This window comes from Hirsutella rhossiliensis (genome assembly GCF_020360975.1).
Source record: "Hirsutella rhossiliensis strain HR02 chromosome Unknown scaffold00012, whole genome shotgun sequence".
NCBI lineage: Eukaryota > Fungi > Ascomycota > Sordariomycetes > Hypocreales > Ophiocordycipitaceae > Hirsutella > Hirsutella rhossiliensis.
In genome coordinates, this window is record NW_025408678.1 from 192,166 (window position 1) to 215,212 (window position 23,047).

Sequence of the window (23,047 nt, forward strand, 5' to 3'; positions counted from 1 at the left end):
TGAGGTAGTCTCCATCGACGTCCCAAAGGGGAAAGCTAGTGGAGGCTCCGGGAGATGCAGCGCGGGTACTCTCCCCGAGCCTACTACCTGGAGGTACACTCGAGTTCCTCAGCTAGCTAGGTATCTTGACGTCTCCCGATACCTGGACAGTCTACTGCCCCCTACGAGCGGAGGGGGCTGACGAAAAGCCACGGCGGGGTTAGCTGCTCGCGGGCTCAATTTGGTGCTCTGTGCACTGCAAGTACTCTGTATTGTATCTACCGGAGGCCGCTGAGGCCGCTTCCATTATTGCCATGATCCAGCGGATGCCCGCGTCCATGAGCGAGGGTGAGCGGCTGGCTTATCCGCTGCAACCTATCAAATGCTAGTATTGATGCTCTTGGGCAGTCAATGACCTGGAGTGTCCCTGCGAGCCTGAAGCCGCTAAGCTTGAACCTCAACCAGCCACATTCCCAGCCGCAGCTGGCGCCTGAGACAGGCCGGTCTTCATTCCTGCGCGGCGACAAACCGCGTGGCCGCAAGCCGCCGCGTCTCGGGTTGCCCTTTGGACCGGGGTCGCCAACATGTATCTAGCTTGTATTGCATGCTTGTTGCACGATGATGACGTTTCTCGTTCCCTTGTCTTTCAAGACATATGCTTGCCGCCCACAGTCTTGCCTACCCTGGAGCGCGACGACCGGTTGTCGTGGCCAGCCGGCACGGGCAACCGCTGTTCAATCAGCCTTGTTATTTTGGGCTGCCATCCGCATACACGAAGGGTTCTGTGTGCCAAGATATCTGCATGCGCGAGAATCAAGAACTCGCCAGGCAGCACATGCAGCCGAGTAAGGCTGACGGATGCCTCGCGTAAGCTCCCTTCCGGCGCCACGCCACTGCCTCCCGTTGCCTTGCTTGCTGCCTAGAAAGCCATGGAAGAAGATGACTAGCTGTTTCGAGACGTATTTTCTCTCAACGGCATTGTGAACACTCCGCGGAGGGCGATAGGCGACGGACAAGTCTAACGTCTCCGGGCGAAGGCACGGGGAGCCGGAGCTGCCGGTCGGTTCAAGCGGAAGAGGCAGCATGTGTGTACAAGGAATAGCCGCATGTTCACACAGCTTAACAAGCACCGCCACGTGCCGAGAGCCATGTAACCTGTAGACAATGCCTCCTTTCGCGCGGCGTTTGGAGCAAGTCCCGAAACCCCTGCTGGCCCTTCACTGACTCCCTGCCTGGCGAAACGCCACCTCCCTCGAAAGGCTGATGCGGTACATGTCCAGTATCGACCCCCATGGGTCTCCTGAGGTACATGGGGGCTGAAACGTGAGGTAGTCTGACGCAGCTCCTCAGGAAAGAGTACCTGGATAAAGTGGTGCAGTATGTACCCCTTCGTATCGCGTGCCCCAGCGAGCTCCGCTATAAGGCGAGATAGCTCCCCCTCCAACCTCCCGCCGCTCTGCTTCGCTTGCCTCTCGCAACGGCACTGCGAAAATTGAATGGAGGCACTCTAAGGTTGCCGACTGCCTCTTTACCCGACCTCTTCTTCCGACCCTCGTATAACCTCTCCGTCGTCCTCAGCCGAGTCCCTCGACCCCAGCCAATGCCACAATCCGTCATGGACCGCTAGCCAAGATCGCGAATCCAACCAAAAGCTTACCGTAGTCCGTGGCACAACTGGACTGCCACCCCGTCCCCAAACCAACGCCCTCGTCGCCTCCGCGGAAACCATGGCGGGAATCGAGAAGATCGAGGTTCATAGTAAGGTACGAGCCTCCCTCCGGACTGATCTTGTGCTGGCAATGGACCAGGGCAGCTGACGGCAAAGCAAACAGTCCTACGTCGTCCGCTGGGTAAAGGTCGACGAAGGAAATACCTTGTCATGGAGTGTCCAGCCGCACAAAAAGTCTGTGTAGGTGCAATCCCTCCCCTGCGCCCCCTTGCCGGCCTTAGCGACACGCGTACTGACAGCTCTCGCGCAGCAACTTTGGCGTCGTCAAGCACCCCGGCAGCGGCGCCACCTCCCTCCTCTCCTCGGCCGGCGACGACATCGATGCCGCGCAGACGCACAGCCTCGCCGACTCCAAGTCTGTCCGCAACTCGAAAAAGGAGGCGACGGCCCAGGACATGCTGGCCGGCAAGGGCTTCGTTCCCATTTTGTGGCAAGGCAAATGCGAGGCGGACAAGGTGTCGCTGGGGACCTACGACGTGCAGCCGGGACACAGCGGCATGTATGGCCTCGTCTTTGACAATACCTTCTCCAAGCAGACGTCCAAGACGGCCACCTTTGTCGTGCTCACTTATCCAACGGGCGCTCCCCCGCGGACCGCCAATCACGTTCCGAACCTGCAGCTTCCGCAGGCCCAGGTGAGCCAGTCGAGCCTGGGCAAGCTTGGCAGCCCGCGCAGCGATGTCGGCCCCTCGGCATCTGTCGACAGCTTTCAAAGTCAAGCTGCCCGCGCGCGAGCAGCCTCGGTATCTGCCAGGAGCGACCTGGTGGGACAGCAGACGCACCACGTCGGCACTCTTTCCAAGCGGAGGCGAAAGAAGGGCCAAGGATACGCCCGCCGCTTCTTTTCCCTCGACTACTCGACCTGCACACTGTCGTATTACTACAATCGAAACTCGTCGGCGCTACGCGGGGCGATCCCCCTCAGCCTTGCGGCCGTCGCGGCCGACGAGAGACGGAGGGAAATAAGCATTGACTCGGGCGCCGAGATCTGGCACCTGAGAGCCCCGAATAACAAAGAGTTTCAAGAGTGGGCACGCGCGCTGGAGAAGGCCAGCCGCATCGCAAGAGGCGGTTTCGAGACTACACAGCCCCTGAGTGAGCCCAAGCTCAGCTTCGACCAGGGCGCATTGAAATCGCCCAGACAACCAGACCGCTCCGAGGATGTCGAATGGCAGCAAGTCGAGGCCCTGGTCAGCCGCGTGGTGGGCACTCGCGACGCCCTCCGCCGACTGACGAGAGAGGCTGCCGCGCTGCCGAAGCCCTCGGCCACAGGACAGTATCTCTCCCCGGGCTCTGCCGCGTTGGGCGACGATGAGAGAGAGGACTACTTTCAACCAGCAGCGGAGAAGAGGCCGTTCTGGAAGCGCAAGTCGAGCGCGCCGGCCCTGAGCCCAACGATGGCGACGCAACTGACGTCGTCGTCCGATAACACGCCGATAGCAGCACCCCCCAACAACGGCCAAGGCGTGGTCAGCAGCAGGTCCAGAGGAGCGGCGACGGCGGAAAAGTCGATACACGATCACTGCGAGGCGCTGCTGTCGGACCTCGACTCGGTCGTTACCGAATTCTCGACCCTCATTGCCAGCAGCAGAAAACGACGGACCGTGGTGCCCATGTCCGCCGGGGGCGCATCTCGCTTGAGCATCGAGACGACGTCCACCACGGACGAGTTCTTTGATGCAGAGGACGCCAGATCGACGGTCGTCAAGATTGACGGCAGCGGGGATGAGTCTCCCCACACAGAGGGCGACGAGGCGGAGACGCGCGACGGCTCGTCCGTCTCGTCGATGGATGAAGAGGGGCCACTGAGCACTGACAGTGCCGGCCATCTGTTTCCGTCCAAGCCAAAGAGCCTGACCCCGCTTCCCATCGAGAAGCAAGTCCAACGACGGACCACGGTACCACCCGCGACGGTCCAGCCGCCGAGCCTCATCGCCTTTGTGCGGAAGAACGTAGGCAAGGATCTTAGCACCATTAGCATGCCCGTTTCTGCAAACGAGCCGAGCTCGCTGCTGCAGAAACTCGCGGAGCAGCTAGAATACGCCCAGCTGCTGGACAAGGCGGCGAGGCAGAAGAGCGCGACGGAGCGGCTGCTTTTTGTCACGGCCTTTGCCATCTCGCAGTTCAGCAGCGGGCGTGCCAAGGAGCGGGCCATGCGCAAGCCCTTTAACCCCTTGCTGGGCGAGACATTTGAGCTCGTCCGAACCAACAAGGAGGTGCCCGGTGGATTCCGGCTTCTCGTGGAAAAGGTGCAGCACAGGCCGGTCAGGCTGGCCATGCACGCAGACTCGGCAAACTGGACCTTTGCGCAGTCCCCCGCCCCCGGGCAAAAGTTTTGGGGCAAGAGTGCCGAGATCACGACCGAGGGCCGGGTCAGGGTGGTGCTGCGCCTAGCCGACGGCGGCGACGAGTTTTACTCGTGGAACATTGCAACAATGTTTCTGCGCAACGTGGTGATGGGGGAAAAGTACGTGGAGCCTGTGGGTACCATGCACGTCATCAACGAGAGCACCGGGCACAAGGCCAACGTGGAATTCAAGAGCAAAGGCATGTTTGGCGGGAGAAGCGAAGAGGTGCACGTCAGCACATTTGCGCCCAACGGCAGCGACACGGGAAGCGGGCTGGTCGGCACATGGACGGCGGGGCTCCGGACTGTGGGGCCGGGCAAGGCGGCGAGCGAAGAGGTGTGGCAGGCGGGCAAGCTGGTGGACAATGCGGCGCAGACGTACGGCATGACGCTGTTTGCGGCGTCGCTCAACGAGGTGACGGAGATTGAGAAGGGAGGGCTGGCACCGACGGACAGCCGACTGCGGCCAGACCAGCGCCTGGCGGAGCAGGGCAAGCTGGACGCGGCCGAGGAGTGGAAGCACAAGCTCGAAGAGGCGCAACGGGCGCGGCGGCGCACCATGGACGAGCGCGGCGACGAGCACAGGCCGCGGTGGTTTGTCCGGGCCGAGGGGTCGCCCGAGGGAGAGGAGGTGTGGAAGATCAAGACGGGCAAGGACGGGTACTGGGAAGAGCGAGCACGGGGGAGCTGGACGGGGGTGCCGGCGATTTTTGAGGTGCCCGACGAGTGAGTTGGCCGAAGCAGCCAGGCGGTCGTGCGTGGTCGGCTGGATGAGGGGGATATATCTTTTTGAGACTTGAATCCAACTTGCTTGGCACCCGCCATTTCTGCCACTTATTTCTGCCACGTCTTGTGGCGCCATGTGGCTGGGATGACGGCTCGTCGATGATGCTGTCGTCTATATCCGGGGTTACAGTGTTGTGCTGACAAGCCGTAAGGATCCCGGAGTCCGCAGCTACGCATATTTACTGTGCAGTAATTGCTGCTTTGAGACACGAGGTGACACGAGGTGACACGAGCTCCGGGGGAAAGGCCCGGCATCATGGCTGATACGAAGCGGAAGGCCGAGGATGGGACTCCGGGCAGCCGAGCACACTCGCATACTGGCAGCTCACGGCATGGATATATGAGCTTTCAAGTCCATGTGCAAGGGGCGGCGATGCTCGCTCGGCAGGGAAATGATGGGGGATGTTCTAATTACAATATGGTCATTATGGCGGTGAGGTCAAGGTGAGTGAAGGAGAGTGAAGGAGAGTAAAGGAGAGTGAAGGAGTGTGTTGGATGGGATGCTCATTCCTGACGATGGCGCTGATCGGTAGGTAATAGGGCTTAATGAGCAACGCCAGATGGGGCAGCCGCAGCATCACATGACGGTGGCTAATGTCTGCAGGCACCAATTACCGGTACAGCATGCGGCACCCCTTGGCATGCGGCACGGAGTAAAGGGTACGTACTCCGTACGCACACAATGGAACAAGGCATTGTGGCCTGCAAACTCTTTGGCTTCTTAATAAGGCCGGCCATTTTAGCGTTCAAGGCAGCGAATGCATCGTCTCGGGCCCCGGTGCTATTTTAAGCAGGGACAGTGGACATATCGCACATGATACGGCCCCTAGTGAGATATTCATCGGCACCAGACCAGCCAGACCAGGGCGAGTTGAATGTTTACGTGGTCAACAATGTTGACGTGCCGGGCGCGCGGGGTTTCGCATTCCGGAGCATTCCAGGTTCTGTACGTAGCCTGACCACAATATGTCGTTGGCCATTGCACTCGCGATAGCCGAATCGCCCTCGGTCACTTGCGCGACACCAAGCTTCTCTCCGGGCTGCTGGCGAGCACGGACAGCGCGGGACGAGTCAGGGCTCAGAAGGGGAGGAGGGGGGGGGAGGCGGCTGTGCTCCCAAGCCTTATGCCTGGTAAGTTACCTACCTACTTATGTACATATATAGGCACAAGGAGTATTAGGTAAGGTATTACATGTGAGCCTGTGCTGTAGGTACCTAGGTACACCTTCATGACCCTACCAGCATGTATCCTAGAGCGACAGACACCCCCTAGGGATGCTCCCGAGTCCGATGAGCCCGGCACAAATTCCTGGTCCAATTCCCCAATGAAGCAGGGTCCGCGGGCGACGTCGGCGCACGAGGCACCGCCCAACGGTCCCCTGACGCCTACCGACAGGACTAGTGGGTCCCCCTTGGCAAGCCCACCACCGCCGAGATCGGTGACTTGTCCGCCCGTCACATTTTCCACCTCTCCCCGCCTCCCAAAAATTTCGAGCCCTTGCTTGCTTGACACTCCTGACACTCTTGACACTCTCGACACTCTTGACTCCTTCTCTCGTCTCCCTCATCGCCCCTCACCACTCTTCCTTTGCAATCTTCTCCCCGTCCCCCCGCATACCCAACTCACAATGGCCGCGAGGAGCATGTCCAAGGCGCTGCGCGCCCCTCTGGCCCGCCCCTTGGCTTCCCCCCGCCTCCAGCAGCGCTCCTACATGGCGGCCCGCAACCTGGCCAGAGCCACGGCTGCCGTCGCCCGTCCGGCCATTGCTCAGCAGCAGGTCCGCGGCGTCAAGACGATTGACTTTGCCGGCGTAAAGGAGGACGTCTACGGTATGCAACCCCCCCGACCAAGCCTCGGCCAATACTGACTTGGCCTCCCAGAACGTGCCGACTGGCCGCAGGAGAAGCTCCTCGTCAGTCGCAACCTCTCTCCAATGTGTCATTCCTAACCAATTCCCCATCAGGACTACTTCAAAAATGACACCCTCGCCCTCATCGGCTACGGCTCTCAGGGCCACGGCCAGGGCCTCAACCTCCGCGACAATGGCCTCAACGTCATCGTCGGCGTCCGCAAAAACGGCAAGTCGTGGAAGGACGCCCAGCAAGACGGCTGGGTCCCCGGAAAGAACCTCTTCGACGTCGACGAGGCCATCTCCCGCGGCACCATTGTCATGAACCTCCTGAGCGACGCTGCCCAGTCTGAGACGTGGCCCGCCATCAAGCCCCAGCTGACACAGGGCAAGGTACGACTCATGCCCAGGTGATTCTCCCTGCTCATCCCGCTAACGTGGCCACCCTCTTCGCCTGGCCAGACGCTCTATTTTTCTCACGGCTTCTCCCCCGTCTTCAAGGACCTGACAAAGGTCGATGTCCCCAAGAACATTGACGTCATCCTGTGCGCGCCCAAGGGCTCCGGCCGCACCGTCCGCTCCCTCTTCCGCGAGGGCCGTGGCATCAACTCGTCCTTTGCCGTCTTCCAGGACGTGTCGGGCAAGGCCGAGGAAAAGGCCATTGCCCTCGGCGTCGCCATTGGCTCCGGTTACCTGTACAAGACGACGTTTGAGAAGGAGGTGTGTTCGGACCTGTACGGCGAGCGCGGCTGCCTAATGGGCGGCATCCACGGCATGTTCCTCGCCCAGTATGAGGTGCTCCGCGAGCGCGGCCACAGCCCCAGCGAGGCCTTTAACGAGACGGTCGAGGAGGCGACGCAGAGCCTGTACCCGCTAATTGGCGCCAACGGCATGGACTGGATGTACGAGGCATGCTCCACGACGGCCCGGCGAGGCGCCATTGACTGGACGCCCAAGTTCAAGGACGCCCTCAAGCCCGTCTTCAACGACCTCTACGACAGCGTCAAGGACGGCAGCGAGACGAAGCGCTCGCTCGAGTACAACAGCCAAAAGGACTACCGCGAGCAGTTCAACAAGGAGATGGAGGAGATTCGGAACCTGGAGATCTGGAGGGCTGGCAAGGCCGTTCGGTAAGTGCTCTCGGCCGGTCCGTGATGAATGCCGGCTGACATGTCGCTAGTTCTCTGCGACCCGAGAACCAAAAGTGAAGCAGAGGCCTTGAATTGGGCACTCTGGGAGTCTTGGATGGGTCTGCTTTTCTTTGCGTCAAAGCCGGAGAATCCCGTGTACCATGTAACTAGAACCCGCGGGTAAACTCTGGCGGTGCCTTTTGGGAAGGGAAACAGGGCTGGATTTATTGCGCATTCATGCATTGTAGTATGCTTACCTTATAGCACCTCAGTAGCGGAGCTGATACGAGTCATCTTGGACTCTTCTTGCCGAGGCAGCCCACCATTCCACGTACTTGTACACGGCCCCTCCCCACACCCACAGTGCGCCGTCTGTGTGAGTTTCAGGCTCCTTGCCGCTACCACGGCCGCCTTCTGCTTCGGTACTATTAGCATGCAAGTGCGCATATTAGCGCCAAGGCCAAAGCCCGCCCAGTTCTCTGCTCCATTTAGGCGCGAGGACCGTGTCTGTCTTGACGACTTTACGTGCGGTACAATAAAGACTTGAGTATCAGCTGGCGGCTTCGCCGTGCCCGTGCTCCTGTTGATCCTGTTCTTCTTAGGGGGACTGTACTGTAAATTCTACAGTGCAACCCAGCGCCTGGCCTGCTCGGCCGCACAGTGTGCATATCCCCAGCGCCTCTGGTCATCTCCCGCCCTTGTACCCGTACCTGTACCCCTCTCAAAAGCGCAACGCCCGACTCGCCTCCGCTGGACAGACCCCCCCGTAGGGCCACAGCCACCCCTTCCTTTTCTTCGTCCTCATCCTCGTCCGCCAAACGCCATCCCTTTCTCCTTCCATTCCCTCCCTTCTTCCTCCATTACACAGCTCCTTCGTTGCTGGCTTCTTCTCCCTTCTCTCTTCGTTACTAAGACGACTGTAATCGCCATTCTTCCCCCTCCACTCTCTTAGGGTCTTGATTCTTTTGCTATTCTTTCATCTCGCTTCCGCTTGTTTGTTGTCGGGTTCTCGACAAACTTCCCCCTCGTATACCATCGTCTCTTGCCGTGCCGTCGAGTCGCCATGAAGCAATTCGCCCTCGTCTCGGCCCTGGCTGCCCTGGGCACCGTCTCGGCCTCACCCACGGCCACCGAAAAGGAGCCTCCCAGCAAGCGCGCCAACTTGCCCACCGTCACCGTCTCCGGCAATGGTAAGCCCCCATCGCGCCTTGGCTCGCGCTCCCGTGAAGCCGGAACGCGCTGACCTCCAATGTAGCCTTCTGGGCCGACAAGGAGCGATTCTACATCCGTGGCATCGACTACCAGCCCGGTGGCTCCTCCGCCGACACGGATCCTCTCGCCGACAAGGCCACTTGCACGCGCGATATTGCAAAGTTCAAGGAGCTCGGCGTCAACACGATCCGCGTCTACGCCGTCGACAACTCGGCCAAGCACGACGACTGCATGAAGGCGCTCGAGGATGCCGGCATTTACCTCGTCCTCGACGTCAACACCCCCAAGTACTCCATTAACCGCAGCAAGCCCGGTCCTTCGTACAACACCAATTACCTCCAGAGCATCTTTGCCACGGTCGAGATGTTCGCCCAGTACCCCAACACTCTGGCTTTCTTTTCCGGCAACGAGGTCATCAACGATCAGAAGGACACCGACCTGTCGGCTCCCTATGTCAAGGCCGTCACCCGTGACATGAAGAACTACATGAACTCGCGCGGCCTCCGCAGGGTCCCTGTCGGCTACTCGGCCGCCGACGTCGCCTCGAACCGTCTCCAGACGGCAAACTACATGAACTGCGGAACCGACGACATGCGGTCCGACTTCTTTGCTTTCAACGACTACTCGTGGTGCAACAGCGACTTCAAGACGTCGGGCTGGGACCAGAAGGTCAAGACCTTTTCCACCTACGGTCTGCCCATCTTGTATGTCGAACCGCTCTCCATGCCTGGATTCTAGCTGACCAAATCTTCAGCCTGTCCGAGTGGGGTTGCATCAAGAACCGCCCTCGCAAGTTTGAAGAGATTGCCGCCATGATGAGCAGCGAAATGACATCGGTTTATTCGGGCGGCTTGATGTACGAGTACTCTGTCGAGGGCAACGATTTCGGCATCGTCAAGATCAGCGGCAACACGGTCGACACCGACGCCGAGAACGGCGAGTTCAAGCTCTTTGCGTCGGCCTTGAAGGACAACCCTGCGCCCACGGGTGCTGGCGGCGCCGCCACGACGACGCATTCCGTCAGCTGCCCCACCAAGGGATCGGACTGGAATGTCGACCCCAGCCTGGTTCCCTCAATGCCCCAGCAGGCCGAGAAGTTTATGAAGAACGGCGCTGGTGGCGGCCCTGGCCTGGCCGGCAGTGGCTCCCAGGATGCGTCTGACAGCGGTACCGCCACGGCGAGCGTCACTGGTGGCAAGGCTTCTCCCACGGGCGGCGGCAGCGGCGGGAAGAGCGATGACGACAGCGCCGCCATGTCGGTGCACGCTGGCATGGACAAAGCCCCTGTTGTTGTCTGCGGCCTGACGCTCTTCTTCACCCTGTTTGGCGCTGCGCTTTTGTGAGCTTGATTTGCTGGAGAAGGCCGTCCCTGGAATGTTTGTTCCCGCGGAGCAGGAAACATGATACTGCACTCGAGCGTCTTGATCGACAGCGAAGTCAGCTCCGCCACGAAGTAGACGGGAGGGACCGCAACCGGACGCACGGTTGCGCTGAGAGTTTGCCGTCGGCGGACGGTTCACGGATCTCGAGCTTTGGGGTGAGCGCGCTCGGTGTCTTTGTTTGGGGAAGAATGGGGAAGCAACTTTAATACTGTCCCAGCTTTTGCTCCATGTTTATATGCATTGCTAGCCGTCTACGGACGGTTCATTGATTGCTGTGTTTGAGTAGTCCAATGCGTTTGTTGCCTAGGCAGGGCGTCTTTGAAGTGTTCTCCCGGCAAATCCAACGGGAGCTCGAGACAGGCCTGCTGCTGCTGGACCTGCCAGGCTGAAGTGAGTCTCGGGCTCCTGGTCGCTGTTTGGCTGGAGGGACTGGCAAATCAAGGCCTGCATGCATCCGGTGGAGGTCGGTGCGGACCAAGTTCCAAACCCCCTGTTTGAAGACCCACAAGAGGCCGGCGCTTGGGCGGACCTCGGCATCTATCCATCAGCCTTCCCCCCTCTCCAAAGTGCACAGATGGTAGCAGCCGCAGCCGAGATCCGAGAGAGAGGACAGGACGTAAGCATCCGAAACATTTCACTTCAACGTCCGTCGTGTCCGGGCCTCGTATTATTTTGCCCCATCGAAGCGTTGTACACTCAAGAGCAGCAGCAGCGCACTGGCCGAGGAACCCGACGACGGAACACGGACCGCCATCGATACTCGGCGCTGCTGCGGCTGTCTTTGCGGATTTTCCTCGTCGGTGGGATAGAGCCACCTCATCCTCCACAGCCCAGCAGAAGAAGCAGAAAAAGGAAGAAAACAAAGCATGGCGGCCCCCCCGCTGGCAGGCTACTCGTGCTACGCGCACTTTGTCGTGACGTCGCCGCGGCCGCTGGTGGCGCACGTCGAGATCAACCGGCCGGACAAGCTCAACGCGTTTTCGCGGGCCGTGTGGCTCGAATTTGGGCGCGTGTTTCGCCAGCTCAGCGGCGACGGCGGAGTGCGCGCCGTGGTGCTCAGCGGCGCGGGCGAGAGGGCCTTTACCGCGGGGCTGGACGTGCGGGCGGCGAGCCAGGAGGGGCCGCTGGCGGCTACGGGCGGCGAGGGCGACGGCGGGAGGGATGCGGCGAGGACGGCGAAGGCGTTGAGGGAGCATATCGAGGAGTTTCAGGGGTGTATTACGGAGATGGAGAGGTGTGAGAAGCGTGAGTTTAACCACCTTGCAATTTTGCCAGTGCTCTCTACCCTTTGATGAGGAGAGCCGGGCTAACCAAGCATGCGCGTCTACAAGCCGTCATCTGCGTGCTCCACGGCATATCCCTCGGCCTGGCCATCGACATTGCCTGCTGCGCCGACATGCGGCTCTGCTCGTCGGACACGCGCTTCGCCGTCAAGGAAGTCGACATTGGGCTGGCGGCCGACATCGGGACGCTGGCGCGGCTGCCCAAGATTGTGGGGTCGACGTCGTGGGTCAAGGACGTGTGCCTGTCGGCGCGCGACTTCTCCGCAAGCGAGGCGCTGGCCGTGGGCTTTGTGAGCCAGGTGCACGAGGGCAAAGGTGCGGCGGTCGAGGCCGGGCTGGCCATGGCGGGCGGGCTGGCGGGCAAGAGCCCCGTGGCGGTGCAGGGGACCAAGGAGCTGCTCAACTACGGGCGCGAGCACGCGACGGCCGACAGCCTGCGGTACACGACGGTGTGGAACTCGGTCGCGCTGCAGGCGGGGGACGTGGCGGCGGCCATGGCGGGCATGTTTGGCAAGCGGAGGCCGACGTTTGAGAAGCTGTAGGCGAGCCTCTCTACTCGGAGCCGGACTCGTCGACGGGCGGCAGGTTTTCCTTGAGGCGCTGTGCCGCGCGGGTGTGTGTGAGCCAGTGATTCGGTACGAGGGGAGAATGGGGCGAGGGTGACGTACGTCTTCGAGCTTTTGCTTGAGCAGGGCTACCATGTTCTCCTTGACGACGACGCGCTCCTCGTCGAGGTCCTCGATGATATAGTCGTGGTTGTGGCTGTCGATGTTGACGATGATGGACTTGATGGACGGGTCGCACTCGATGAGGACGCCTAGGCGTTTCGCGTTAGCATGGGGGAAATGAATATTCTTTTCTCTCTCTCTCGCTCTCTCTCTCTCTCTGTGAGACAAGGGGGAAAACGTGGTTTTGGCTGAGTGGTTGGAGAGAGCGGCCATATGCGGACCGGGTTCGGGGTGGGGGGAGAGGAAACGGGAGCGCGCGCGCGCGAGAGAGAGAGAGAATGAGGAGCAGAGAGAGGAGCAGACCGACCTCTGATTGCGCGCGGCATGGTGACGGTGGCGAGCGGGATGGCGTGCGTGGCTCTGGATCCGTAGGTGGTGAGGCCCTCTCTCGAAGTGCGGATGGGTTGCGAGCGTCGAGAATTGGAGGGGCGGGGACGGACGGCAGTCAAGTGGTCAAGTGGGTACCTGGGAGGTACTTTTATCCCAGCACTCCGTAGCCCGCCCGCCTTTTGTCTCTCCCCCAGCATGCCAGTCGTCGCCGACGTCTAGATCAAGTGTTTGATGGCGGTTCCTCGGGCCTGGACCCCCTTGTGCCCAAGGGGCACGTTTGGGTCTGGAGCCGACTGTGAAGAAAGGCCTGCCAAGGGGTCTAGGCGGTGTCCCGAGCCGTGGCAGTCGAGGTGAGGGAAGCTCGCTCAACTCCGTCTGCGCATGTTGATTGATGATGGTGGATGGACAAGCACAACCTCCAGATAACCTTCTGTGCAACCCCATCACCAAGGAATCAAGCTTCAGCACCCTTATCCCGACCAACCACATCCAACACTCGAAACCAGCCACTCGCCTCCCCCCCTTGCACACCTCACTGGCATGGATCCGACCGCCAAGTGTTCCTGATGTGGTGGTGAGCCACCTGTAGGAGGCGACGTGCCTCGACCTGCTGAAACAAGACGGGGTGCAGAGCGTGACCTCACGTCCTCCTTGGCCGCCGTCCAGCCATGCCCTGCAAGAGCCGGCCGTCTGTGGCCCGTCCCCCGCCGCACCGCACCGCGTCACGCACATCGCTCGCGCGCGCCATTGGATTACATGGCTTCTGAGGGAGCGATGCCGTGGGAGCGGTACTCGGCATGTACCGACGCTGCCTGCTCTGCGTTCCGCGTCCTACATACATGATACAACCTCTCCTCTCCTCTCCTCCCCTCGCCTCTCCCCTCCCCTCCCCTTCTCTTACTTCATCTCCTCCTCCTCCTCCTCTCCCCGTCGTCCTCGCCTCCCTGGTATGCCGGTATCCTAAGACGCTCCGTCGTCTCTGCCCCGCTCAGCATCAGCGCCGGCGCCTCCCCACACCCGTTCCATGAGCTCTGCCGAGACGGTCCCGACGACAGCCCCCGGATCCGCCTCGGGGCCTCGGCTTATACGGCCGTCGAGCTTGCTCCTCGACCAGAGGGAGCTGGGCTCTCCCGACACGACGCTGGATGTGCCCATTCTTAGGGTCGTACGCTCGCACTGGGATAAGCTGCCTTGATATTCTTTAAAGCAAGCAGCAGCAGCAGCAGCAGCTCGTTACAAGCTCATCCTCCTCCCGTTCCTCCCGGCCGAAAGACTATATATTCACCACCCCGTCGCCGGTCCGCTCTTTTACCTATGCCGCCCCCGCCGTCGGCCGAGGACGCCCAAGGGGGCGTGCCGACGCAGCCGCTCATCTGGATCATCGTGCCCCTGCTCTCCGTCTTCAGCGTCGGCTGCTTCGTCTTCTTCATGTGGAGACGCCACCAGCGCGCCCGCGACCCCAATGGCCCCGGCTGGGCCGACGACCGCGTCATCGGCCCGGGCGGCTTCCTCGTCGCCCGCACCAGCCGCCGTTGGGCCACCCTCGGCGGCACCCGCCCCCTCGAGGGCCTCAACGAGCTCGGCGAGGCGCCCCCGCCCTACGAGGCCAAGACACCGCCGCCGCCTCTCGCCGAGTACCCCCGTGTCGTGCTCCCGGAGCCCGAGGGCGAGGCCGAGGGTGCCAGGGGGCGGCCGCCGGGGTACTGCCACGCGGTACCGCAGAATCAGAATCAGCAGAGCCAGCAGAATCAGCAGCAGCCACGGTCGCCGCCCGAGGCACATACGGCGCCACCCTCACGAGGATGTGCCTGAACGATTGAAGATGCATCGCCCATCTCTTTATGAATCATGTATCAACCAACTGTTTCGGCTTCTTTTCTTCTCTCAAGCGGAGGTGAGGGGAGGAGGCGTCTAATGGCGAGGTCGTTTGTTCGAGGGCTGGGAGTATCTGGATATGCTGGGACTCGGGGCGCATGGACTGGACCATGGCAGGCGACAGGCGGATCAGCGGGCGATCCGTGACGGCTTTCGGATTGGACCTTTTCCCAGGCGGCAGGATGCCAGGCCTGCGGCGTTTGGTGACGCTTGGCTTGTGTCGGACGTTGAAGGGCGGATTGGCCATGTTGAATCCGCATCAACTCTACTCACGTGCTCGGTATCAATCATCAGCCTGAATGCACAGGGAACCATTGTCTTTGCTTGCCGAGCCCGATTGGCGAGAGTAGGACCCCATGTCGTCCCCCGCAATCGAATGCTGCATCTACGTAGGACGGCAACAGCTGAGCAGCGTCCCCAAAGACAGGCGCAGAAGCTCGTCGAATGGCGTCTCACATGTGGCCATTGGCCCAGAAGCCCCAGCCTAGGTCGTGCAAGACGGGTTGGGTTCTCTGGGCGACAGCGGCACACACGAGGAGAGCATTCACCAGGCATGCATGCATGTCTTGCCCGCGCGGCGGCGACGGCTGTAGCTCGCCGCCAGCCAGACCATGTCGTCTGTGCAGTCGAATGGCCGGGTGCGTCGAATAGCGGCCAAACGGCAGGCAGATGGCCCGTTTGCTTTCCAGGGTTGATTGAACAAATTCGCGTCGGTTGCCGTGGTTATCATCGCGACAGACACAGACACATCTGGAGCAGCGCTGGCGTTTGCGTGGAGTACCTACCTACCTACCTACAGTACATAGAGCCCTTGCTCTGTTTCACCGGCCCGGAGCCGTATTATATTAATAATAACGGCCGATACGGATGGGATGGGTGCTTGCTTACGTACTTGGGTCCCCGTCCCGCAGAATAAGCGTGTTCCCGTTTTCCGCTCCGCCGGGCAGAGGAGGAGATGATGATGAAATCAGCTCTTGTCCCGAGTTTCAGCCCTATCGGCTGGAATGAGGGCGTGGCGGGGCCGCATAGGATGCCGGCATGGTGTTGATGGGGAGGGAGAAATGAATGGATGGGCTTTATAAGGAGCCAGCATGAGTTCTGAGTCGTCTACGGTATTAGGGCCGGCCGGGGTTGCTTCGTGTTTGCCGGCAAGCGTACGGAGTGTCCATCCGTACCTACAGTAATATTTGGAGATGATGGCATGGATGGTTTCCACGGCAGCCAGCAGGGGGGGGACCCCCGGGCCGGCTTGTGTGGAGCCGCGGGGGTGGATGGTTCCTCATTGGGCGGCCCGTCTTAGGGGACTGGCCGACACGAGCCACTGCGGGGATCCTCGCTCCAGGGCTTCCTCCAACGGCGCTGGCCAACAGCCTCGAGGGCCTCTGGGTGGCCGGGTCAACCGAGATGCAGCAGCAGCAATTGGATGAGGAGGGCGAGTCTGGCCACCGGGAGGTTTCTTTTGAGGGATCTGCAAAGCATGCGCAAGAGGTCGGATGACGGTGAAGCCTGGCACCTGGGAGCTCATCGTCGTGTTTGGCCTTTTTGCTGCTTGCCCGGGTACTGGACGCAAACCGTGCTGTAATACAGCAAGGCACAGTAGGTATTACGGTACACCCAGGGCATGTCAACAGCCGACAGTGTCGACGCACAAACAACACGGTAGCGTGCACTGTATTTATCGACTTGGCGTTGCCCGCGAATCAATCGGACGGCCCCGCAGAGCGCACGAGGTGCACAGTACGAGTTCTGCGTAGCACCAGCACGTAGCACCAGCTCGACCTGCCTTATCGAGCTACCCTGTCCGTACCCTGTCCGTACCCTGTCCGCACCTACTCCTCCAGAGCCGTCAGGGCTCAGCAGCGCCCGCCGTTGCCAGCTGTCGCTCCAGCTGTCGCTCAACCTCCGCCACACCACGCCCTTTGCCCTGCCCTGCCCTGCCTGCCCTGCCTCATTCCCTCCGACGACGACGCTTGCCAGCACGCATCAGCAGCACACGACAGCTCTCTAGTCTGGACGAAACAAAGCCTCTCCACCAGTCGCCAGCTCGCCCGTGGATCCCGACGGGCCCTAACGTCAAGCCACCCCTGGCGCTCCAAGCTCGATTGGACAAGCTACGTCGGCAGCGCCAACTCATCACTTCATCCACCCACCCCAGCCTGTTTTTTGGGGCGCAATAACAACACAATTACCGTCTCAATCGAAACGCCCCCCTGCCGTCGTCGTTGCATGTTGGTGCTGCCTCGCCGCGCTCGCCTCCTCCTCGTCGTCCACCGCCCCTCTGCGGCTGGTGCTGCCCAGAAACATCCTGCTTCATCACCCCCTCTGGCCGGACCAGCCTCGAGCTTCCTGCGGCCCGCCGTCACCGACGGCATACTGTACATAATTCTGCCTTGCCTTGCTTGTGTACCTACATCCAATCTCGCTCACGCCTGCAGTCGCCACGAGCGCCATCTTTGCCATCTTCAACTCCTCGTCCGAGATTGCCTCTCTCTGCCCGGCATAGTCCTGCGCGGCTGTTTCCGCCCGAGAGCGTTGCAGCATCCTTGTTCTCTTGTGCTTCCTGGTGAGTCGCTTGCTGCAGCAGCCCGCAAGACGGCTCATTGGTGTCTCGCCGAGCTCACGCTGTTGCTGTGTTACCAGATTTTTCTCACTCCCCTTCAGCTGGTCTCGTCTCATCCCGCATGTCTTGACGTCGACTTCTTAGCAAACCTCGACCCGCTTGACCTCTGGAAGCACTTTTCTGCTCTCTGCCCCCCCGTTCGGCGCCGTCGTCGTCGGCACCCTCGCCACTGTTGCGTCTCTCTGCCCGGCGTCACCATGGGCGCTAATTCCAAAAAGGCTCCGCCACTTCCTGCCCCGACTGAGACCGAGACAGCGACGCCGACCGAATTGACGACTGATGTGTCCAAGCCTGGCGACGAGAAATCCTCCTACTCCCTTCCCGAGGACGGCACTCCCGTCACGATTCGCACGCGCGGCCACAAGACCAACCGCTCCCAGACGTCCCTCTTGATCGAGTATTTTGAGGGAAGCAAGGCCAACCCGGGATCCGACCGCAAGCCCAGCGTCCGCGTGCGCCTGACCCCTTCCAAGAAGAGCAAGGGCGATCACATCCAGGTGACGGAGACCAAAGGCTCTCGCAAGGCCTCTCTGACTCGACGTATACCGCTCGACGAGGCCATTGCCTCGCGCGAAATAGAGCTGGCCGAGGGAGACGCTAACAGCATGACGTCGTACGCATCGGCGACGGAAGAGTCCAATGTCTCGAGGAATCCAATCGACATAGAGATCGACCGCAATCGTCGGCGCCGACGACCTGCCAGCCCATTGATCCCCACGGCCGAATCCTACCAGCCGGGCAACCCCTCGGAAATCTCCGCCATCCCGACTGACAGTTTTCTCGATGGCTCGGGAGGCACCGGTGATGCTAGGCGCTCGGCTAGTCCATTCCGCGGACCACATGGCCTGGCTGCTGCTGCTGCCACGGGAGCGCTCGCCGGCGCCGCCATGGGCGAGATCAGCAACAACAAGACTCGAGGCAAGGAGCGCGTCAAGATTGCAGACAAGCCAAGGGAGAAGCCGGAGCGGAAGCGACACTCGAAAAGCAGGACGAGCAGCGTCAGTGAGCCCGCGCCTGAAGAGCTCCGCTCGCCACGTCGCCGGTCTAGCCGCAGCCAGCAGGAGTCCAATGTCTCCGCGGCCGAGTCTAGCGTTCTGTCGTCGAATATATCTCCGAGTCATCGCTCCCTCGACACACGCTCCATGCGCTCGGGCACCTCAAAGTCATCCATCAACAATCCGAAGCTCCTCGAAACCGTCGAAGACGCCATTCGCAGGCTCATCTTGCCCGAGTTGAGCGCCCTCAAGCGGGAGCAGAGCAAGCGCGAGGGCCGGCGTGGGTCCCTCACCTCGACGTCGGGCACATCCGCCTCACGGGATGACGTCTCCACAGATCGCCGGCGGTCGTCGGGCCAGCGGACCGATCGTTCGCGAGATGCTTCCCGTCACCACGAGGGACGAAAACACGACTACGACGACACGTCGTTGCGCAGCCTCAGCCGCAGTTCCGTCGATGCCGATTACCAGGGACACGATTCCGATGTTGTCACCCCGAAACGCAGCAACAACTTGCTCAAGAGGGCGGCCGCCGGCGCGGCGGGGGCCGCCATGGCCAAAAGCGCGTCTTCCGCCTTGGACGACGAAAAGTCCGATTCTCCGGAGAGGAGGCAGCGTGACAGACGCCGAAGGAGGGCAGACTCTGTAAGGAGTCGCAGCGACCATTACGCAGAGGAATATGAAGATGAGGAGGACCTCGCCGCTCCAGCACCGCCAATGCCGCTCATGAGCGACATCAACCCGTCCGACATGACCCGAACGTCCATCCTCTCTGCCGTCACCGACAGGCCTCATTCCGCCAGCGAGGAGCTCGTTTCCGGACACGACGCAGCCATGGCCTCTCCCGCCTTGACGCCCACGGGGACAAGAACTCCAGTCGACCTCCAGCAGACCCTAGGTACCAAGCACGCCAACGTCTCCCACGGCGATCTGATGGCCCTTCCCCGTGGAAAGAAGGAATACGACCAGGAATGTGAAACCGACGATTCTGGTCGTCGGAATCAGGTGGGCCACTACGACGAATATGAGGGCAGCCCGCCCGACTACCCCGAAGACGATTATGAAGACCGCTACTTCAGCCACCAAGACGTGCCGCCTCCGCTCAAGTACGTCCCCTATCAGGCGGGGGCGCGGGGCCTGAGTCCCATTCCGAGCGTCTCGGGGTACACCGAGGGAGGAAGCGAAGCTCCACCGCCCCAGAGCTGCCGGGATCTGCACTCTCCCAACGGCCAACCGTCCCCGGGAAAGACTCCGGAGCTCGGCTGGCATGTGCGATCCGCGCACTCGCAAGAGTCGGTGCCCAGCAAGGCGAGAAGCGCAGAGTTTGATCAAACTTCGACGGGCGGCGGTCACGGCGACGCCCTGTACGAGCATTCCGCGCAGGAAGTGCGAGGCGTCGGGGCCAATCCCGACTTTGTCCACCCGCCCATGGGCGTAGAGTCGGCCGTTGCTTCGCTTGTGGATGGCTCGATGCTCGAGCAGTCTGTTTTAACTGCCGGATCTGGCTACGACCACCACGGTGCTCGGGACTCTACCATATCATACGACAACGGGTCAAAGGCCTACAGCGGCCGAGGCCTGAGCCCTGGCAAGACGTCCGTCGACAGCCGTCGCGAGCTCGAGGAAGAGGCGCATGCCTCCACAGGGTCACTATCGCAGACGCAGTCGCAAGAGTTCTCCGAATTCGATGTCGACGAGCACGGCCGAAAGGTCCCCCGCACCAAGTACAGGCATTCCCCCACCGCCTCGGAGGCGGCCATCACAGCCGGAGCAGTCGGCGCCGCAGCCGCAGCCTTGAAAGCCGCACAGGAGAGGAAGCAAGCGACCGCCGAGGGTGGTGCTGACGAGGCCTTCCGACCCGCGGGAGTATTCCGGAACAAGTCGTTCAAGGAGCGCACCATGCAGGGCTGGGAACCGCGCAACACGCCTGCACACAGCGTCGACAGGCTTGATCTTGAAGAGACTCCAAAAGTGGGCGCCAGCGGCGTTCCCGACTTTGACAACCCCATGCCCGAGCTTGGTTACATCGACGATGACCTGCACACCAACCCTTCCCTCGTGGAGGGTCGTCTTGACGGACGGCGGGACGGAGGGTCGTGGTCCGGTCGGGCGACGCCGACTCAGCAGGACTATACTGGCTATGGGCAAGACCATGGCGGCAAAGAGGGGAGTTTAGGAGTTACGGAGGCCGTGGGAGCGGCTGCCTTGGGAGCTGCCGCTGGCATGGCCGCCACGCAGAGCCAGGATCAAGATGAATGGCACCGAACCTCGGATGAGCGCAAGCGAGACACGCTCATAACGAACCCTTACGAGGACGCCAGCCCCATTGTCAATCCTGCGTTGAACGACAACTTGCTGGGTGCGCATGGGCTCGACGCCCCGTTCCACACCGGTAGCCCTGGCTTTGGCCAGAAGTACGACGAGGGTTACATGTCAAACGGGCCAAACCGGACGCCAGACGCCGGTTCCAAAGGAAAGGCCGTCGACTTCGGTGGCGGCGACGACCCCTTCTACGCCCCTCGGGACCATGGCCGCCACCTGAGCGGCATGTCTCAGGGAATGACGTCTCCCTTTTATGATGCGGCCACTGGCGCGGGCATGGAGCGCATTGAGAACAAGGACATTGTGGCCTTGATGCAACATGTAAGCCATACGAGCTCGGGCAGTGACGGAGGGTAAGTGCTAACAGTTTATAGTTAATGGTGCGTGATGCACAGAGGAGCGCCCGCGACACGGAGATTGTGGCATTGCTCATGAATGCGGCGTTGGAGATGCGCAACTCTTTTCGGGAGATGAAAGACCTGGTCCAGGACACTGGTGACGATGTGGTCTTTGCCAACGTGGAGAACACGGAAAAGCTCCAAAAGTCCATCAATGGCCCTAGGCCTTATCCTGGTGCGGCGTCGCGTTCCCTACAGAGCGGCTCTCAGGCCGGCACAATCGATGACTCGGCAAGCAAGAAGCGGAATCTGTGGCGACGGGCGCTGCAGGGCCTCAGTGCCAAGGGCACGAATGACCTCAGCCGCATTGAAGACATGCTGATGCAATTGCTGGGCGAAGTCGACGTCCTCAAGACGCAGACGGCCCGGCCAGTTTCCACGGCGGGGCCCGCCCTGTCCTTTGACAATCTGCAGCCCGAGGGCCAATACGAGCAAGACAAGGGCTACGAGCCCGAGGGCAACTCGACGGCCAGTCACGCCAGCCACTCGGGCCACTTGTTGGCGTCGCAGAACCGCGGGCAAGGTGCCAACCTGGGAGGCGACCGGAGGCTCTCGGATCGTCCCATCAGCACGGTGGAAGAGGACGACGAAGAACTCCAATACGACCCTCCCAGCCCTACGGCCGAGAGAACAAAGCCCCCCAGCCGAATGTCGCTCGGCCCGCCCGACCAAGTCCAGCGGGGCGGCTCCGTGCCACTCGAGACGCCACCGCAACGGACCGACTCGGCTGGGCAGCAGCCGCTGAGTGCCGAGAACACGCCTCGCACGGAAAAGGGCAAGAAACACAAGTCGAGCAGCTCGTCCGGATGGCTGCCCAAGATTTCGCGCTGGTCAGAGACGACGGCCTCGAGCGTGGGGCGGGTGCTCCGCGGCAGCGGAAACTCCAAGAAGGGAGGTCAGAAATACGACGACTTTCCGCCTCCCTCGCGCTCTGGCTCCAGTCTGGCTTTGCACGAGGACAACTACAGATACGATCCCAGTGAGGAGGACAAGCCTCACTCGGGATTCTCCGAACAGAACCTGGCGTCTCCGATGCAGGAACGAGAACACCATGGCCCGGCCATTGTGCAGATGAGCCCGGAGGACCCCAAGTACAAGGCACACCGCAATTCGCTGAACCTGCAGCATCCTCAGCCTCGGCCCGGGCAGACTGAGCGATTCCGGACGGCGCTGGAGACGTCTGCCCAGGAATACAACAACCCGCTGACGCCCAGGTCGACGGAGTGGGCTGGTTCCGCGACGAGCCTGAACCGCCTGCCCACCAACACGCACAGGTTCAGCAACCCTTCGTCGGCCGGGGCGACGGCCGATGGAGAGTACTGGCACTCGTCGCCCGGGCCACCACGCCCGCCCAAGGAGCCGATGGAGAGCCCCGGAGCGCAGGCGCCGGCGCGGGCGAGCCGAGTGTCGAAGCTCAAGGAGAACAGCCCGCCGCCGCACCAGAGCTCGGAGAGCGGCTACGGGACGCTGACGGCAACGCACCTCAGCCACCGCTCGGGGAGCAGCCCAAAGCCCGAGAACAGGAATCTGAACACGATGCTCGGGGTGCCCGCCCGAAGGCCCACTGGGCCCAGGGCCATGACGCCCAAGAGTCCCGAAGCGGATGCAGCCAGGGAGGAGAGGCGGCGGAAGAGAGGTGAGTTGACGTGGCGGATAGAGAGTTGATGGCATCGAGGCTAACTTGACGGCACAGACACATTTGGCACCATTGCCAGCCAGGACACGGATACATTTTAGCAAACCGGTCGCATGCAGACCCGGCCCATGGCGTTGAATCTCAAATTGGCATGGATGGACCCGGCGAGTAGTGGAAGACGAAGATGACGAAGAGAAAGGGGGTGTTTGCAGAACGGTGGAAGCACCGGGGCAGATACGCAGAGGGCTGGAGTGGGCACGATTCGCACAGCAAGGCGAGATGCTGTCCATTTTTTATGCCAGGACAGCATTTCCTTGGTGAAAAAGTTTTCTTTCGATTCCCTCATTCATGACGACGAAACGACAGGCGGTTTCTATTTACTAGAGCGAAGCATCAGTTGCTGGGGCTCGGCTTGGGGCCTTGGATGCATGACTAGCCGCGATGG

The 23,047-nt window shown here is 61.3% G+C and overlaps 7 protein-coding genes across 7 annotated transcripts; 6 read left to right on the forward strand and 1 right to left on the reverse strand.

Moving 5' to 3' along the window:
• Positions 1–1,706: 1,706 nt before the first annotated feature.
• On the forward strand, positions 1,707–4,785 carry HRG_09214 (oxysterol-binding protein; the record flags this gene model as incomplete). The annotated part of the gene is made up of 3 exons (XM_044867685.1): positions 1,707–1,742; positions 1,812–1,888; positions 1,959–4,785. 3 exons carry the CDS (start codon positions 1,707–1,709, stop codon positions 4,783–4,785), a joined length of 2,940 nt encoding a protein of 979 aa, XP_044716945.1.
• Positions 4,786–6,469: 1,684 nt separating this feature from the next.
• HRG_09215 (acetohydroxy acid isomeroreductase, NADPH-binding domain-containing protein) lies at positions 6,470–7,899 on the forward strand (the record flags this gene model as incomplete). Its single annotated transcript, XM_044867686.1, has 5 exons — positions 6,470–6,671; positions 6,723–6,754; positions 6,806–7,084; positions 7,154–7,821; positions 7,872–7,899. The coding sequence occupies 5 exons, from the start codon at positions 6,470–6,472 to the stop codon at positions 7,897–7,899; spliced, it is 1,209 nt and encodes a 402-aa protein (XP_044716946.1).
• A 985-nt stretch (positions 7,900–8,884) lies between these two features.
• On the forward strand, positions 8,885–10,376 carry HRG_09216 (glucanosyltransferase domain-containing protein; the record flags this gene model as incomplete). The annotated part of the gene is made up of 3 exons (XM_044867687.1): positions 8,885–9,011; positions 9,077–9,737; positions 9,788–10,376. The coding sequence occupies 3 exons, from the start codon at positions 8,885–8,887 to the stop codon at positions 10,374–10,376; spliced, it is 1,377 nt and encodes a 458-aa protein (XP_044716947.1).
• Positions 10,377–11,281: 905 nt separating this feature from the next.
• On the forward strand, positions 11,282–12,240 carry HRG_09217 (enoyl-CoA hydratase/isomerase domain-containing protein; the record flags this gene model as incomplete). The annotated part of the gene is made up of 2 exons (XM_044867688.1): positions 11,282–11,660; positions 11,747–12,240. The coding sequence occupies 2 exons, from the start codon at positions 11,282–11,284 to the stop codon at positions 12,238–12,240; spliced, it is 873 nt and encodes a 290-aa protein (XP_044716948.1).
• Positions 12,241–12,250: 10 nt separating this feature from the next.
• On the reverse strand, positions 12,251–12,752 carry HRG_09218 (transcription factor TFIIH complex subunit tfb5 domain-containing protein; the record flags this gene model as incomplete). Its single annotated transcript, XM_044867689.1, has 3 exons — positions 12,251–12,298; positions 12,367–12,515; positions 12,734–12,752. The coding sequence occupies 3 exons, from the start codon at positions 12,750–12,752 to the stop codon at positions 12,251–12,253; spliced, it is 216 nt and encodes a 71-aa protein (XP_044716949.1).
• Positions 12,753–14,070: 1,318 nt separating this feature from the next.
• HRG_09219 (uncharacterized protein) lies at positions 14,071–14,568 on the forward strand (the record flags this gene model as incomplete). The annotated part of the gene is made up of 1 exon (XM_044867690.1): positions 14,071–14,568. One exon carries the CDS (start codon positions 14,071–14,073, stop codon positions 14,566–14,568), a length of 498 nt encoding a protein of 165 aa, XP_044716950.1.
• Positions 14,569–17,448: 2,880 nt separating this feature from the next.
• On the forward strand, positions 17,449–22,703 carry HRG_09220 (dim2-associated protein 1; the record flags this gene model as incomplete). Its single annotated transcript, XM_044867691.1, has 4 exons — positions 17,449–20,574; positions 20,659–20,889; positions 20,943–22,602; positions 22,660–22,703. 4 exons carry the CDS (start codon positions 17,449–17,451, stop codon positions 22,701–22,703), a joined length of 5,061 nt encoding a protein of 1,686 aa, XP_044716951.1.
• Between the last annotated feature and the right edge of the window lie 344 nt (positions 22,704–23,047).